At 34.9% G+C, this 12,870-nt stretch overlaps 1 protein-coding gene across 7 annotated transcripts in view; it reads left to right on the top strand.

The window, feature by feature from the left end:
- The window catches only part of LOC142336213 (uncharacterized), an 87,894-nt gene extending 76,456 nt beyond the window's left edge, over positions 1-11,438 (top strand). For all 7 annotated transcript variants that reach the window (XM_075384878.1, XM_075384876.1, XM_075384875.1 and 4 more), the window contains exon 6: positions 10,969-11,438. In XM_075384878.1, coding sequence (XP_075240993.1) covers positions 10,969-11,282 — 314 coding nt within the window. In that variant the 3' untranslated portion in view covers positions 11,283-11,438. The remainder of the gene's footprint in view (positions 1-10,968) is intronic.
- The last annotated feature ends 1,432 nt before the right edge of the window (positions 11,439-12,870 follow it).

The raw sequence follows: 12,870 nt of genomic DNA, 5'->3' as shown, positions 1-12,870 counted from the left end.
TCAGAGCTTAAAACTTTTGTAGTTAATAGATGTTAGCCTCACAGCAGCTGTTTTGAAAATTCTCTCTATAATTTTTAGCGGCTTTTTTAAAATTTTGTTTTTGCCCTCTGCTTGGCTCAAAGATAACCCAATTTTTTATTGCAGCCCGTAGGTTTGTCATTCCTGAATTTTGACGAAGTCAGCGCCTTTGAACGTAAATAAATTGTTTATGTAAATGATGTAATATTTTTTGTAATTTTTAGTGTGTTTTAAGTGAAACACACCAGTTAATCAGTAGCCTATCCTACGGCTGGATTCTCGAATGGCTTCTAACAACTCAAAAATGTTTCTGAGGACAATAACATAAAGAATATTAAGAAATTTCGTTAAAAATATTGTTTTCAACAAGTATTAGCAGATTTTTGCAACAGTTACTTGTATTTTTGAGGTTCTATCATTTATTTTAATTAATGGCACAATAAATTTACTGCTTGATATTTTTTTGTTGATTTTCTTGTGGTGTTTTCGCCTATTTGCAGAATTAACCGTCTGAATGGCCTTTTCTTCCGGTAAAACTTTGATTGCTTTAACTGCTATAACTCTGAGTTAACATTTTTACTTAAGGAAATACCTTTAGACTTCGAGAATTTGGTTAAATTTGCGAATCTTGCTTTCATCTGTGGTTACATTGCAATTTGTCAGCCTTAGAACTTCTAAAAGGTTTTTATGACTTTAAAAGTTTCGTTTTATGTTGTTGTTAAGGATTTCGATTTGCAGTTGTGTGGTATTCTTAATTTGTTGCCACTGATTCTCAAAAGTATTCTGATTATTATTAAATTTTTTTAAGTTTTGGATCATTTTTGCTTTGCTTGTCCTAGAAGCCCGCAAGATTTTTTTTATCGTGTACTAAATCTGAGGATTTTTAGAGTCAATATTTTCATAGAGTCTTTTGATAAGTGATTTTTAAAACACCATATTTTTGTAAAAAAAATATTAGTTTGAAAATAAGGAGATTTTTTTGGTTTTGGATTCCTGGTTCATTTTAGCGCATTTAGGATAATGGGCTTTGCTGACTGTCTAAGTTTGATGGTGTTGTATAAATTTTAATTTCCAGCTTATTAATTGATTCAAGTTGTGGATTGTTATTCAAGATTTGTCGTGTAATTGAAAACGAAAAGTATCAGTTTAAAGCAGAACGAAATCAGAAATAGAAACGGCATAAAACCATACAGCCCAAATTTACATATCCCTTACATGAATTTTGTTTTTTAAGACATATTTAACATCTCTAAGGCGTTTGGTTTTAGTACTAGCCCCAGTATCCTTTCGCTAAGAAATTGGGATATATTTGCACAAATAGTATTCAGTTACAACTAAAGAGTTTACGGGTGTACAGCTACCACAAGTTAATTAAAAAACTCTTTACATTGAATGCGATCTATATTATTTCGGCTTTATGCTGCTTTGCATTATATTTTTTTCAAAAAGGCTTTTGCTCGAAAAGAAGTAATTATCCGTACCAAACTTTCAGAGTAATTCAGAACTTAATTATTAAACTATCAGTTTAAAGCAGAACGAAATCAGAAATAGAAACGGCATAAAACCATACAGCCCAAATTTACATATCCCTTACATGAATTTTGTTTTTTAAGACATATTTAACATCTCTAAGGCGCTTGGTTTTAGTACTAGCCCCAGTATCCTTTCGCTAAGAAATTGGGATATATCTAACCACGAAATAACATCAAAACAGTTGGCATTTTAAACTTTTTTTTGTAGAAAAATTAATTTTTACTTTTATTCTGTTCGTCCAATCCCAAATGTAGTTTTGGGATTCAAAACGTTGGGTGATATGTTTTTGCTCAACACTGGTGTCACCTTTTCATACCATGTTTACTTCAATTTTTTTATCCGAAGAAATATCTGACGAATTTTTATCGGGTTGCAGGTTATTTTTAAGAATTTCTATTTATTTTGCTTCCTTAATAAGGTATTGGCCAATAAAAACACCCTAATTGAAAACATTGCTATTAAATATATAGCTCTAGTTTTTACGAATCAATCATGCCTTTGCGTAAGCGAGTACTATCGCTTTGAAATAATTATATGTTGTTTAATTTGGTGACAAAATTTTTCAAACACTATCAGTTTCAGCTTCAGTTAAATGATAGTGTGATATCAGGGAAAAATACGTTGAGCCGGTTCAGTTTTTTTTCTACGGCCTGTAATTGTCGCCAATCCTCCTATAGGAGCTTAATTTTTTTAAAGAGTTCGGCTTGTTTTTTTTCAGTTGTCATAGAAACGTTTATCTAAATTTTCGGATTGTTTCCCAAAAATGTCTGCAGCTTTGATAAAATGATGTAGCAAATATAACTTTTTAAATTTTTTTTCTTTGAATTTTCTTCTCATCAAAAATGGTTGTTTTAAACAGCAGCAGTGTTTTTACTACAGAGGCAACTTAACTGTAAAACAGCGCAGCACTTTTTAATTTGTATAAAAAAAAATCCGATCAGTATATATCGTTTTTAATTGATTTTGACTGTCAAAGAATTCCTCAAACTTTACAGAATGTTATCAATTGAGATGAAAAGAGTACATTTAGATCTAAAGTATTAATTAGATCTCTATAAATTGATTTTTATCATCTATTACAAGTTAAATTTATTTGCACAAATAGTATTCAGTTACAACTAAAGAGTTTACGGGTGTACAGCTACCACAAGTTAATTAAAAAACTCTTTACATTGAGTGCGATCTATATTAATTCGGCTTTATGCTGCTTTGCATTATATTTTTTCAAAAAGACTTTTGCTCGAAAAGAAGTAATTATCCGTACCAAACTTTCAGAGTAATTCAGAACTTAATTATTAAACTATCAGTTTAAAGCAGAACGAAATCAGAAATAGAAACGGCATAAAACCATACAGCCCAAATTTACATATCCCTTACATGAATTTTGTTTTTTAAGACATATTTAACATCTCTAAGGCGTTTGGTTTTAGTACTAGCCCCAGTATCCTTTCGCTAAGAAATTAGGATATATCTAACCACGAAATAACATCAAAACAGTTGGCATTTTAAACTTTTTTTTGTAGAAAAATTAATTTTTACTTTTATTCTGTTCGTCCAATCCCAAATGTAGTTTTGGGATTCAAAACGTTGGGTGATATGTTTTTGCTCAACACTGGTGTCACCTTTTCATACCATGTTTACTTCAATTTTTTTATCCGAAGAAATATCTGACGGATTTTTATCGGGTTGCAGGTTATTTTTAAGAATTTCTATTTATTTTGCTTCCTTAATAAGGTATTGGCCAATAAAAACACCCTAATTGAAAACATTGCTATTAAATATATAGCTCTAGTTTTTACGAATCAATCATGCCTTTGCGTAAGCGAGTACTATCGCTTTGAAATAATTATATGTTGTTTAATTTGGTGACAAAATTTTTCAAACACTATCAGTTTCAGCTTCAGTTAAATGATAGTGTGATATCAGGGAAAAATACGTTGAGCCGGTTCAGTTTTTTTCTACGGCCTGTAATTGTCGCCAATCCTCCTATAGGAGCTTAATTTTTTTAAAGAGTTCGGCTTGTTTTTTTTCAGTTGTCATAGAAACGTTTATCTAAATTTTCGGATTGTTTCCTAAAAATGTCTGCAGCTTTGATAAAATGATGTAGCAGTTATAACTTTTTAAATTTTTTTTCTTTGAATTTTCTTCTCATCAAAAATGGTTGTTTTAAACAGCAGCAGTGTTTTTACTACAGAGGCAACTTAACTGTAAAACAGCGCAGCACTTTTTAATTTGTATAAAAAAAATCCGATCAGTATATATTGTTTTTAATTGATTTTGACTGTCAAAGAATTCCTCAAACTTTACAGAATGTTATCAATTGAGATGAAAAGAGTACATTTAGATCTAAAGTATTAATTAGATCTCTATAAATTGATTTTTATCATCTATTACAAGTTAAATTTATTTGCACAAATAGTATTCAGTTACAACTAAAGAGTTTACGGGTGTACAGCTACCACAAGTTAATTAAAAAACTCTTTACATTGAGTGCGATCTATATTATTTCGGCTTTATGCTGCTTTGCATTATATTTTTTTCAAAAAGACTTTTGCTCGAAAAGAAGTAATTATCCGTACCAAACTTTCAGAGTAATTCAGAACTTAATTATTAAACTTTTCAACAACAATTCAGTACTCATTCAGAGTCTGTTCATGCCACATTTTGCTGATTAGAACCCCAAGCTGGTCTTTATCATTGCTTTCGCTCTCAGGTCCTTAATAAATATCAAGTCATATAATACCTGTCGAAAATGGAATAAAATTAATATATCTTGTTGGTTATTTTCTCAAGTCTCCTTTTCTGATTTTATTTTTTTCACATATTCTTCAAATTTAATAAGAAATGATTGGTCTGAAAGCATATTTTGAATGAATTGGCCAATACTTATGAAAACTTTACTCTTCAAAAACAAAGAGCTATAAATTGCTTCTTGAAAAGCTAATAATATTGAAATTTCATTAGAACAATCTTTTGTTTAAACCGATGTAGTAGGAAAAATTCCAATGTGGGGTTTTTTTAGATTAATGACATAAATATATATTCTAGCCCGTTTGTATTCCTCCTTTGGTTGCTATAGTTGTGTAGTTGCAACTTCTTGGCAATTGATTTGAGAAAGAGTGAAATTTTAGTTTTGGCGGGTTGCTTAATCATCATCGTGACTTCCTGCCTTGAATTCGCAATGTCATTGGGAACATTTTCCTATTACAAGGACACGACGTTATATTTCAAAGATCAACTTGATTTTCATAAGACCTGAACCTGTGTTGGAAACTGAAATTTTTTGTTGGTCTTGTAAGATCAGTTGAAAATGGAGTTAGCTCACGTTGCCAGAAACCGGAGCCAAAAAAGCATTAAAAACTACGGAGAGAAAACCCGTGTTAGGCCGCCGACCGGACGCACGAACAAGCCGTAAGCAGTTTCCACCTCGACGATTCGTTCTTCGCCATCTTTTCCAGGGGATATGTCCAGGACTCTTTCATGGTGCTAATTACCTCTCGGTGTTAGATCCTTCAAAACCCAGACGACATCTCATATTTTCAAGGGAAGTTGATTGCTGTCTGGACATTTCCATCTCTTGAACAGCGTCGGCAGGTGCTCCTTTATCAAGCGCAATCAAACGTGGCTGATCAACTGCATAAAGTGCTTCTTGTTCTTGAAACTAGCTGGTTTTTTATTTCCAAAGTCTCCAGGTTGCAGTGAACTGCACCGGCGTTAAATAAGAAATTGATTCTGAGTTAGTGGCTTTTCGTTGTTGGGCTGATCTGCACGTTCTTTAACGGCCTCGATTTGAGGATTCTTTCAACCTCAACCATTATTGTCTGGAATGTGTTTAGAGGGAGAGACGTTTAGATCCTATAATGATCAAGCGCGTCCGTTTGGCGCTCTGGGTTACCACAAATGAGTTCTGGGTTACCAACATATATTCTAATCTCATTGGTTTCCTCCTTTGGTTGCTATAGTTGTGTAGTTGCCACTTCATGGCAATTGCTTGGATAAAAAGTGATAAAATGTATTAGAAAATTCTATATCTTTCATTGGTTACAGGGTATCAAATGCTGTCCATCTATAGAGTACATTTGAATAGTTTTAAGACTGTTTTTTTTTCAAAAAGGAGAAAAGTTTAAGGACATCTGAAGGCAAGTTAGAGTTTGACGAAACCCACACGTAATCAGAAACAAGGATAGAATTGGATAAACTGGCTATTCATCGTCGGTTGCGTAGTATTCCATAATTTCATCATCATCATCATCATCATCATCATCATCATCATCATCATCATCATCATCATCATCATCATCATCATCATCATCACCATCATCATCATCATCATCATCATCATCATCATCATCATCATCATCATCATCATCATCATCATCATCATCATCATCATCATCATCATCATCATCATCATCATCATCATCATCATCATCATCATCATCATCATCATCATCATCATCATCATCACCATCATCATCATCATCAGCAGCATCATCATCATCATCAACATCTTTTTGATTTCCTGACAGGGAACATGATTTCCTGTCTTGAATTCCCAATGTCGTTTAGAAAATGCTCCTAGAAGACGGGAACGGTGTTAAAGTTTGAATATTATCCTGATTGCTATCAGACTTGAATTTGTGTTAAAATTTGAAATTTTGTTTGACTTGTAAATCAAGTTGAAAATGGAGGTAGCTTGCAATGCCTGAAACCAGAGGTAAAAAAAGCATTCAAAAACTATGGAGATAAAACCCGTGTGGGGCCGGCAACCGGACGAAAGAACGAGCTGTAAGCCGTTTTCACCTTGACGACTCGTACTTCGACTCGCAGTAGTTTTAAGCTATATTTGTTACAAATGACAAATGTGGAAAATTAATTCAAAATTTGATTTTGCAAGTGTGGTGACCTCTGGTGACTTTTTTCTCTGGTGACTTTTTTCTCTGGTGACCTCTGCAACCAAAACTGTTGACGTCTGTCTTGGGGGGCTTTTCTTCGTTTAGTTTTGTTTCAATTTCCTTTTCTGAATGGGGGCAACTTGGTGCTGTTTTCATTGTCTTTGGGGAGTGATGTCATCCTCTTTGTTTAAAAAATTCCGTTTCAGAAGGTAGACAATGTTTTCTTAATAACGGAGGTAGATCTCCAAAATTATCTTATAAACATATATTCTAGTCTGTTTAGTTTCCTCCATTGGTTGCTATAGTTGTTTAGTCGCAACCTCTTGCCAATTGTTTCGAGAAAGAGCGAAATTTATAGTTTTGGCGGGTTGCAAAATCACCATCATCACAATCATCATGATTTCCTGTCTTGAATTCCAATGTCATTGGGAACATTCAAGAATTTTGCAAAGGACCGACATCAAGTTGTTTCACCAAAGTGGAATATACCTGCAAAGTTGCGATTCCTTTTTCCGACTGAATTTATTGGCATTCTGCTTCAAAACTTAGATAAAAAACCGATGTGAAGTTTTTTATGTAGGTGTGCTGTGTTGAGAAAAATATCTGATTTTCATTCTAATTCCCGCGCCTATTCAAAAATGCGTTCTAAATTTTCCTCTGATTCAGAGAAATTCAGAGAACACGGTTTCTTAATTTTTCTCTGATTCAGAGAAGTTTCAGAATCAATAAAAAACTTCTGAAAACCTTCTGAATCAGTAGTGAAAGTTAATGCTGCTCTGAAATGTATTGAATAAGTTCTGATGCTGACTTAATGTGAGCAAGAAAGTAATAGAATTTATGATAACGCATTATGTGATCAATTTTTTCCCATAAGGAAGTGCAATAATGTGTTTTTTATGGAATTTTATTGTTTACATCATGAGCTGTTTTATGTCACAAAAAGTTCTCAGAAAAGTTCTCATGAAATATAATATGAAATACGAATTGAAATCAAAACTTTATTAATCATTTAACTATTTTGAATTCTATCAGTTGCTAACCTTATTTCTGTTGGGAGGAATACTTAAGTTGTAGAAAAAGTGTCTGTTGACAGCTAACAACACACCACTGGACATTTTAGATTATATAGGTATATCTGATTAAAAAAAACGGTAAAGGAACTCATCTCTTCAAAAGCTCAACAAACGTTCTTCAAAAATGAGGTTCCAGAAATTTATTTTATTGATGGATAAATAAATTAGTCAATAAAAATCTTGAGATTGATCTGCACGAATTTTCCCCTAAAATTGGATCTCAACGAATAAATCTCAAAGATATTGACCAGATTGACATTTGAGTTTGAAGATTTTGAAAGAGCTGGAATCACTGAAGTTAGCCATAAAAATTCAAAAAAGGTTTCCCAGATCGAGAAGTCAGAAGCTGTAAGCGGATATTTTTGAAAGAAATCCTCTGAATTTGCGGAAATTATGTATGATTTGTGCTGATTGCAATGAAAATTGAAAAATAGGCACTGAATCCGATCAAATAAAATTTTTCAGCGCAAACTCAGCACAATTCTTACAAAAAATCGGCACTTGATTCATCATCTGTCTGACAAATTTTCAAATTTTCAGCATTTGTGAAAAGATCAAATTCAGTGGATTCAGCAACTTTCTTACAAACTTTCAACACTTCTCTCGCAAAGCTTCTCAGAATTTTTCTTTCATATATATTCAGCACTTGTAAAAATTTTAGATTCACGGATAGAGCGCTTTTCATACATATTTTCAACACCTCCCTTGCAAAAAGTCAGAAGCTTCTCAGCACCCTTCTTACTTATTTTCAGCACTTATGAAAGTTTTAGATTCTGCGGACTCGGCGACTCTCATACAAAAATTTCAACACCTCTAATGCAACACTTCAGCAGCTTCTCATCATTTTTCTTACATTTTTTCAACACATGTGAAACTTTTAATTCCATCGGATTCAGTGCGCCTCTTAAATAAATTCGAAATATCTCTTGCAAAACTTCAGCAGCTTCTCAGCAACTTTCCTGCATATTTTAGTGACACCACAGATGTCAACCTACCGCCATTGACCCAAGTTGAAGGATCACCTATCCTCCAAACGTCGAGCCAACAGAGTACAACCTCATTATATTGGATGTCGACGATACTTTTCCCTCGCCTCTTACACCATTGGTACTAGATCCCCCAATGCCCGAACCAATGTGCGAGATGCAGACCCTGGTTCATTAATCTTCTCGGGATCAGCACGGATTATGGCATCCATGTTCCCAAACGGATCTTTTACGTCTCAACTCCCTAGGAGCATACACTGAAGCCCTCTTTCAATTCCTGTACCATTGGACACATGGAAAACGATTATATGAACGAAGGCCGTAACATAAACCTCAAAAACAAAAACCTCAAAAACCTCAAAAACAAAAACCTCAAAAACGAAGGCCGTAACAAAAACGATCGCCAATATAATTATTTAAAAACGGTGTTCACGAGGGACACGACGCTTTATCGCGTTTACGAGAAATATGACCCGTTTTACTTGCAATTTTTTTTGATTTTCACACAGATGGATCTCAACAACCAGTCACACAAGTTCAACTGCTCAAAGATGTTGCATGCGATCCACAATTACCTTAGTGTGCAGGATCCCTTCCACATTACTAACCCGCTCAAGCAAAATAATTCGCGACTTCAATATGTCAATACGAAGATAAGATTTCCGTATTACCTGAACTACTCTTACATCATCGACCTTCTGTGTGTAGAAGGAGGGTTCACGAAGTGTATGTACGGCCATTCCTTCAACCTCCTCTACAGGTTTTGGATAGAAGATGAGTCGGTGATTAAGGAGCCATCCCAAGAGTAATTGGATAATTTAAAGCATCTTCTTTCAATGCAACAGCATTGCAACGGCGACCTTTATACAAAGGCTCTTGCTGCTTGTTTGGCACGCGACAACAACTTCCTCGAAGTTTTGCGGGATCCTCACAACAGGGCCTGAATTGTGAATTCGAGGACCGCTGATGGGCACAGTCCCACCCCCAGGGTCCTTGTCCCAATAATTTCGACACAGCGCTCGCAAAACTCAAAATAAAATTGTTCTTTGTATTTTCGTATGTTGGATTATTTCTTCCTTATTTCTTTCTCTTATCTGTATTCATTTCCCTTTGTACAAATTGAAGATAAAGAACATTTCCTTTTTTTCTTTTCTCTGGTCGGAACTTTCTTGGAAGGACTTAATCTTAGAAAGATTAAAGGTTTAAGTAGCTCACAGTAGCTGATGATAATTTTTAATCAGAAGGTAAGCTAGTAACTCCGATCGGAGCAAAATCGTAGTGAAAAGGAGATCAATTGAAATCTCTTTGAACAACCGACATAGACTACAGGATACAGCTTTCCACCCTTACTGGTTCGGCCCTTACTGGTCACTGAATTGACTAGACATGGACCTCAGACGACGACACAAGTTAACGACTCCATCATTCAACGCGGATGACACATTCAGCATACTCCAGCTACATTCTACAAATTTCGAAAAAACACTCTTAACCACGGATGGATGTAGCACATGATGCTAAATACACACCTCCAACCAATCAGAGACTGAGAAAACCCTATTCTCTTTTTTAGTGCGTGCTTGCTTGACTTCAGTCAGTCTAAAAGAGTAGATAGTTACACTACATGTACATTTTAAACCTTGACTCCGGTGATATAAATCTTATACACCGTTACAATTGAAGTACATCTTCAGTGTTTTACAGAGTCGGTTAGTCTGAGAAAACAAGTTAAGTCGGGCAGAAATAAGTAGCCCTAACTCTTTATATTTTCAGCCTGTAAAAGGAGCCCATAAAGGGTCCGCCTTATTGTAGCGCATTGCTAGTAGGGAGTTTAATTGGTAGACATAATTTTTAGCATAATAGGGAGTTTTTATCATAAATCGTTGCCTGAACTAAATACAATATTAAATTTATGCTGATTAGGCAGGAGAAGTTGACACCGGCTCAACAAATGTCTGATGAAACACGGTGCTGTAGGAAAAAAACATGACAATTACTCTGATTAGAGCCCCTTTGATCAGTGACTGCCTGATGATAGAAAACTCTGATTTTCACTCTGTGACATTAACATTGTTGGAATAGGCGGTCGCTGAAAGCTCGACTGAATGCTTTTAGCTAAAAGCTCGACTGAATGCTTTTAGCTAAAAGCTCGACTGAGATTTCTTTGCTGGGCGCATCAATACTATGTCAGATTTCCTGGTTTTGGTTTCTACTATTCCTTCTGCTTATTCTCTCTGATTATGTCATTTTTACTCTGACCGATTGATTTTAAGTTTTGTATGCAAATAAATCATTACAGTTAAAATTTACCACAAGTTTCATTATCTCCAGCAACTTAGATTTGACTTTTTGTTGTCTTATTATGACCACCCATGGTAATTGGGACTATGTGAGGGGAGGGGTTTGTTTTTTTTTCATGTCGGCTTGTAGTTTCTGCGTTTTTGATTTCTTGTTTATCTTAAGGCTCCGACGATGAAGAGACGGCACAACCCGCAACTGACAAAGAGACACCGGAGACGTCCCACGAGATGGACAAGACCATATCCGGGGCCAAAGAGACAGCGCCTGAGGAACCAGACATGACCCCCGAGTTCCAGAAACGCACGCCCAATGATCAAGCCACAACCGGTATTATGGAGAAAACAATTTGTAGCCATGATACCACACCTGTGGCCAAGGAAGAGACGCCCGAAGCCCAAGGGAAGAAAAAGAGTTTTTGGAAAATTTTGTTTGCAAGGAGCAATACAAAGGGGGAAGACCACGAACAGCTATTTTGATTTTCTACATTGATGTTTCGCATTAATCTACTTTAGCTCTGTGAATTCATAATCGGATTTTGTACATTTACGTTTCCTTTTATATCTTTGGCATGTATGCTGGTTTTTCTCAGCGGTAACCAAACATTTAACAGAACAGTTAAAATTGTGATGAGATTCAACCTCCTCCTCAGATTTAGACCTCGACTTATGAAAAAAGTGCTAAAAAAATCGACAATTCTCAGTCGAAAAGTTGTAAGAAAGGACCGTGCTCGACCAAAATAATAACTTCGACAAGCAGCTGGACTTTAGCCTGACACAAACTATCCCCGCTGGACTTTTGCTCGACCCAGATTTTCATGCTCGACATTTGTTCGAATGAAAATACTGAGTTAAAAAAATTGTGTCGATCTTTGTTCAACCATGAGTCGAAAAAAAGTCTTTTCATGAGTCTACATTTTTATACCACGAACGAATCTTCAGCTCTATTGCTTACTAATATTTATAACGTAGTCAGCGGTTAAACTCTTTCATATACTGCAAGTCTGAAGTACTACTAATCGATCAAAAATATGCGTTTTTTCTTTAAAAATGATAAATCATAATTATGGAAGGCAAAACAACTAAAAACAGTTTAACCAGTTAGTTCCATTCAATCAAGTAATGTGACAATTTAGTGCAGCCGCGATAACTGCTTTATCTAAGTAACTAATAAGGCAACAAATCTTAATTTATCAATAAAATTGATCAAGAACAAAGAAATTATCACGTGATTATCACCACATCTAAGTGACTATGAAGATATTTTTTAGGTTATTCCTTAACCAATAAGTAATTCAACTTATGCTTAGCACAGCAAAAAAGGAGAATTGGTCATGAGGCACGTTCATGCCAGTTAGGCTTAGTTGGAAATCGGTTAATTGATACCCCTAGGTCGCTCAAAGTGTTACTTTAATGATTTTAGCTGTTTAGCATTTTAAAGTTTTTTTTGTAAATCCACTTTCGGATCAAACTTTTTGAAAAATTTGTCAAGTGAAAAAACAAACCTATGGCGCATTTTATTCGGCAATGGTCTTTTCAGGAAAACTGGGTTTATCGAGAACCTTACTTTAAATCTGTAAAAATCATATGTCCTTGTGTTAATGAATAACAAAAGTGCAACTGACATTGAGAAAACCTCAGTTCTAATGTGATTGAAAATTATTTGAATTGTAGTTGAAGCTTTGCGGGTGGTTCTGCCCGCTTCGAATTTCCACTAAGCGACTTTTGCACGCTTCGAACTATGAATAGAAGTTAGATGTTATTTTGTTAGACGTTAGATGACAGAATTTAGATGTTGTGTTTCATTTGGTTCCGATTTGGAGCCTGCTTTTATACCTAATGCTCTGATCGTTTCTCCTATAACATCTAAACAAAAAATGAGATCTTTTTGTTTTGATTTGGAAAGAGTTTTTTTAGCCTGGTCATTTACTTAGTGTTGTGCTCAATTCTCCTCTAACTTTTTCGTAACTCCGCCGCTGCCAATCCTACATCCGGAATGAAAAAGGAGGAAGGTGTCATAACCAGAGCATACTTCAAAGACACCAAAAAACTGGTTAAAAATTCAGCT

Source organism: Convolutriloba macropyga, chromosome 3, assembly GCF_964194025.1.
Source record: "Convolutriloba macropyga chromosome 3, txConMacr16.3, whole genome shotgun sequence".
NCBI classification, from domain to species: Eukaryota; Metazoa; Xenacoelomorpha; order Acoela; family Convolutidae; genus Convolutriloba; species Convolutriloba macropyga.
The sequence above is the reverse complement of the archived record's forward strand: the minus strand, read 5'-3'. Positions and strand labels throughout refer to the sequence as shown.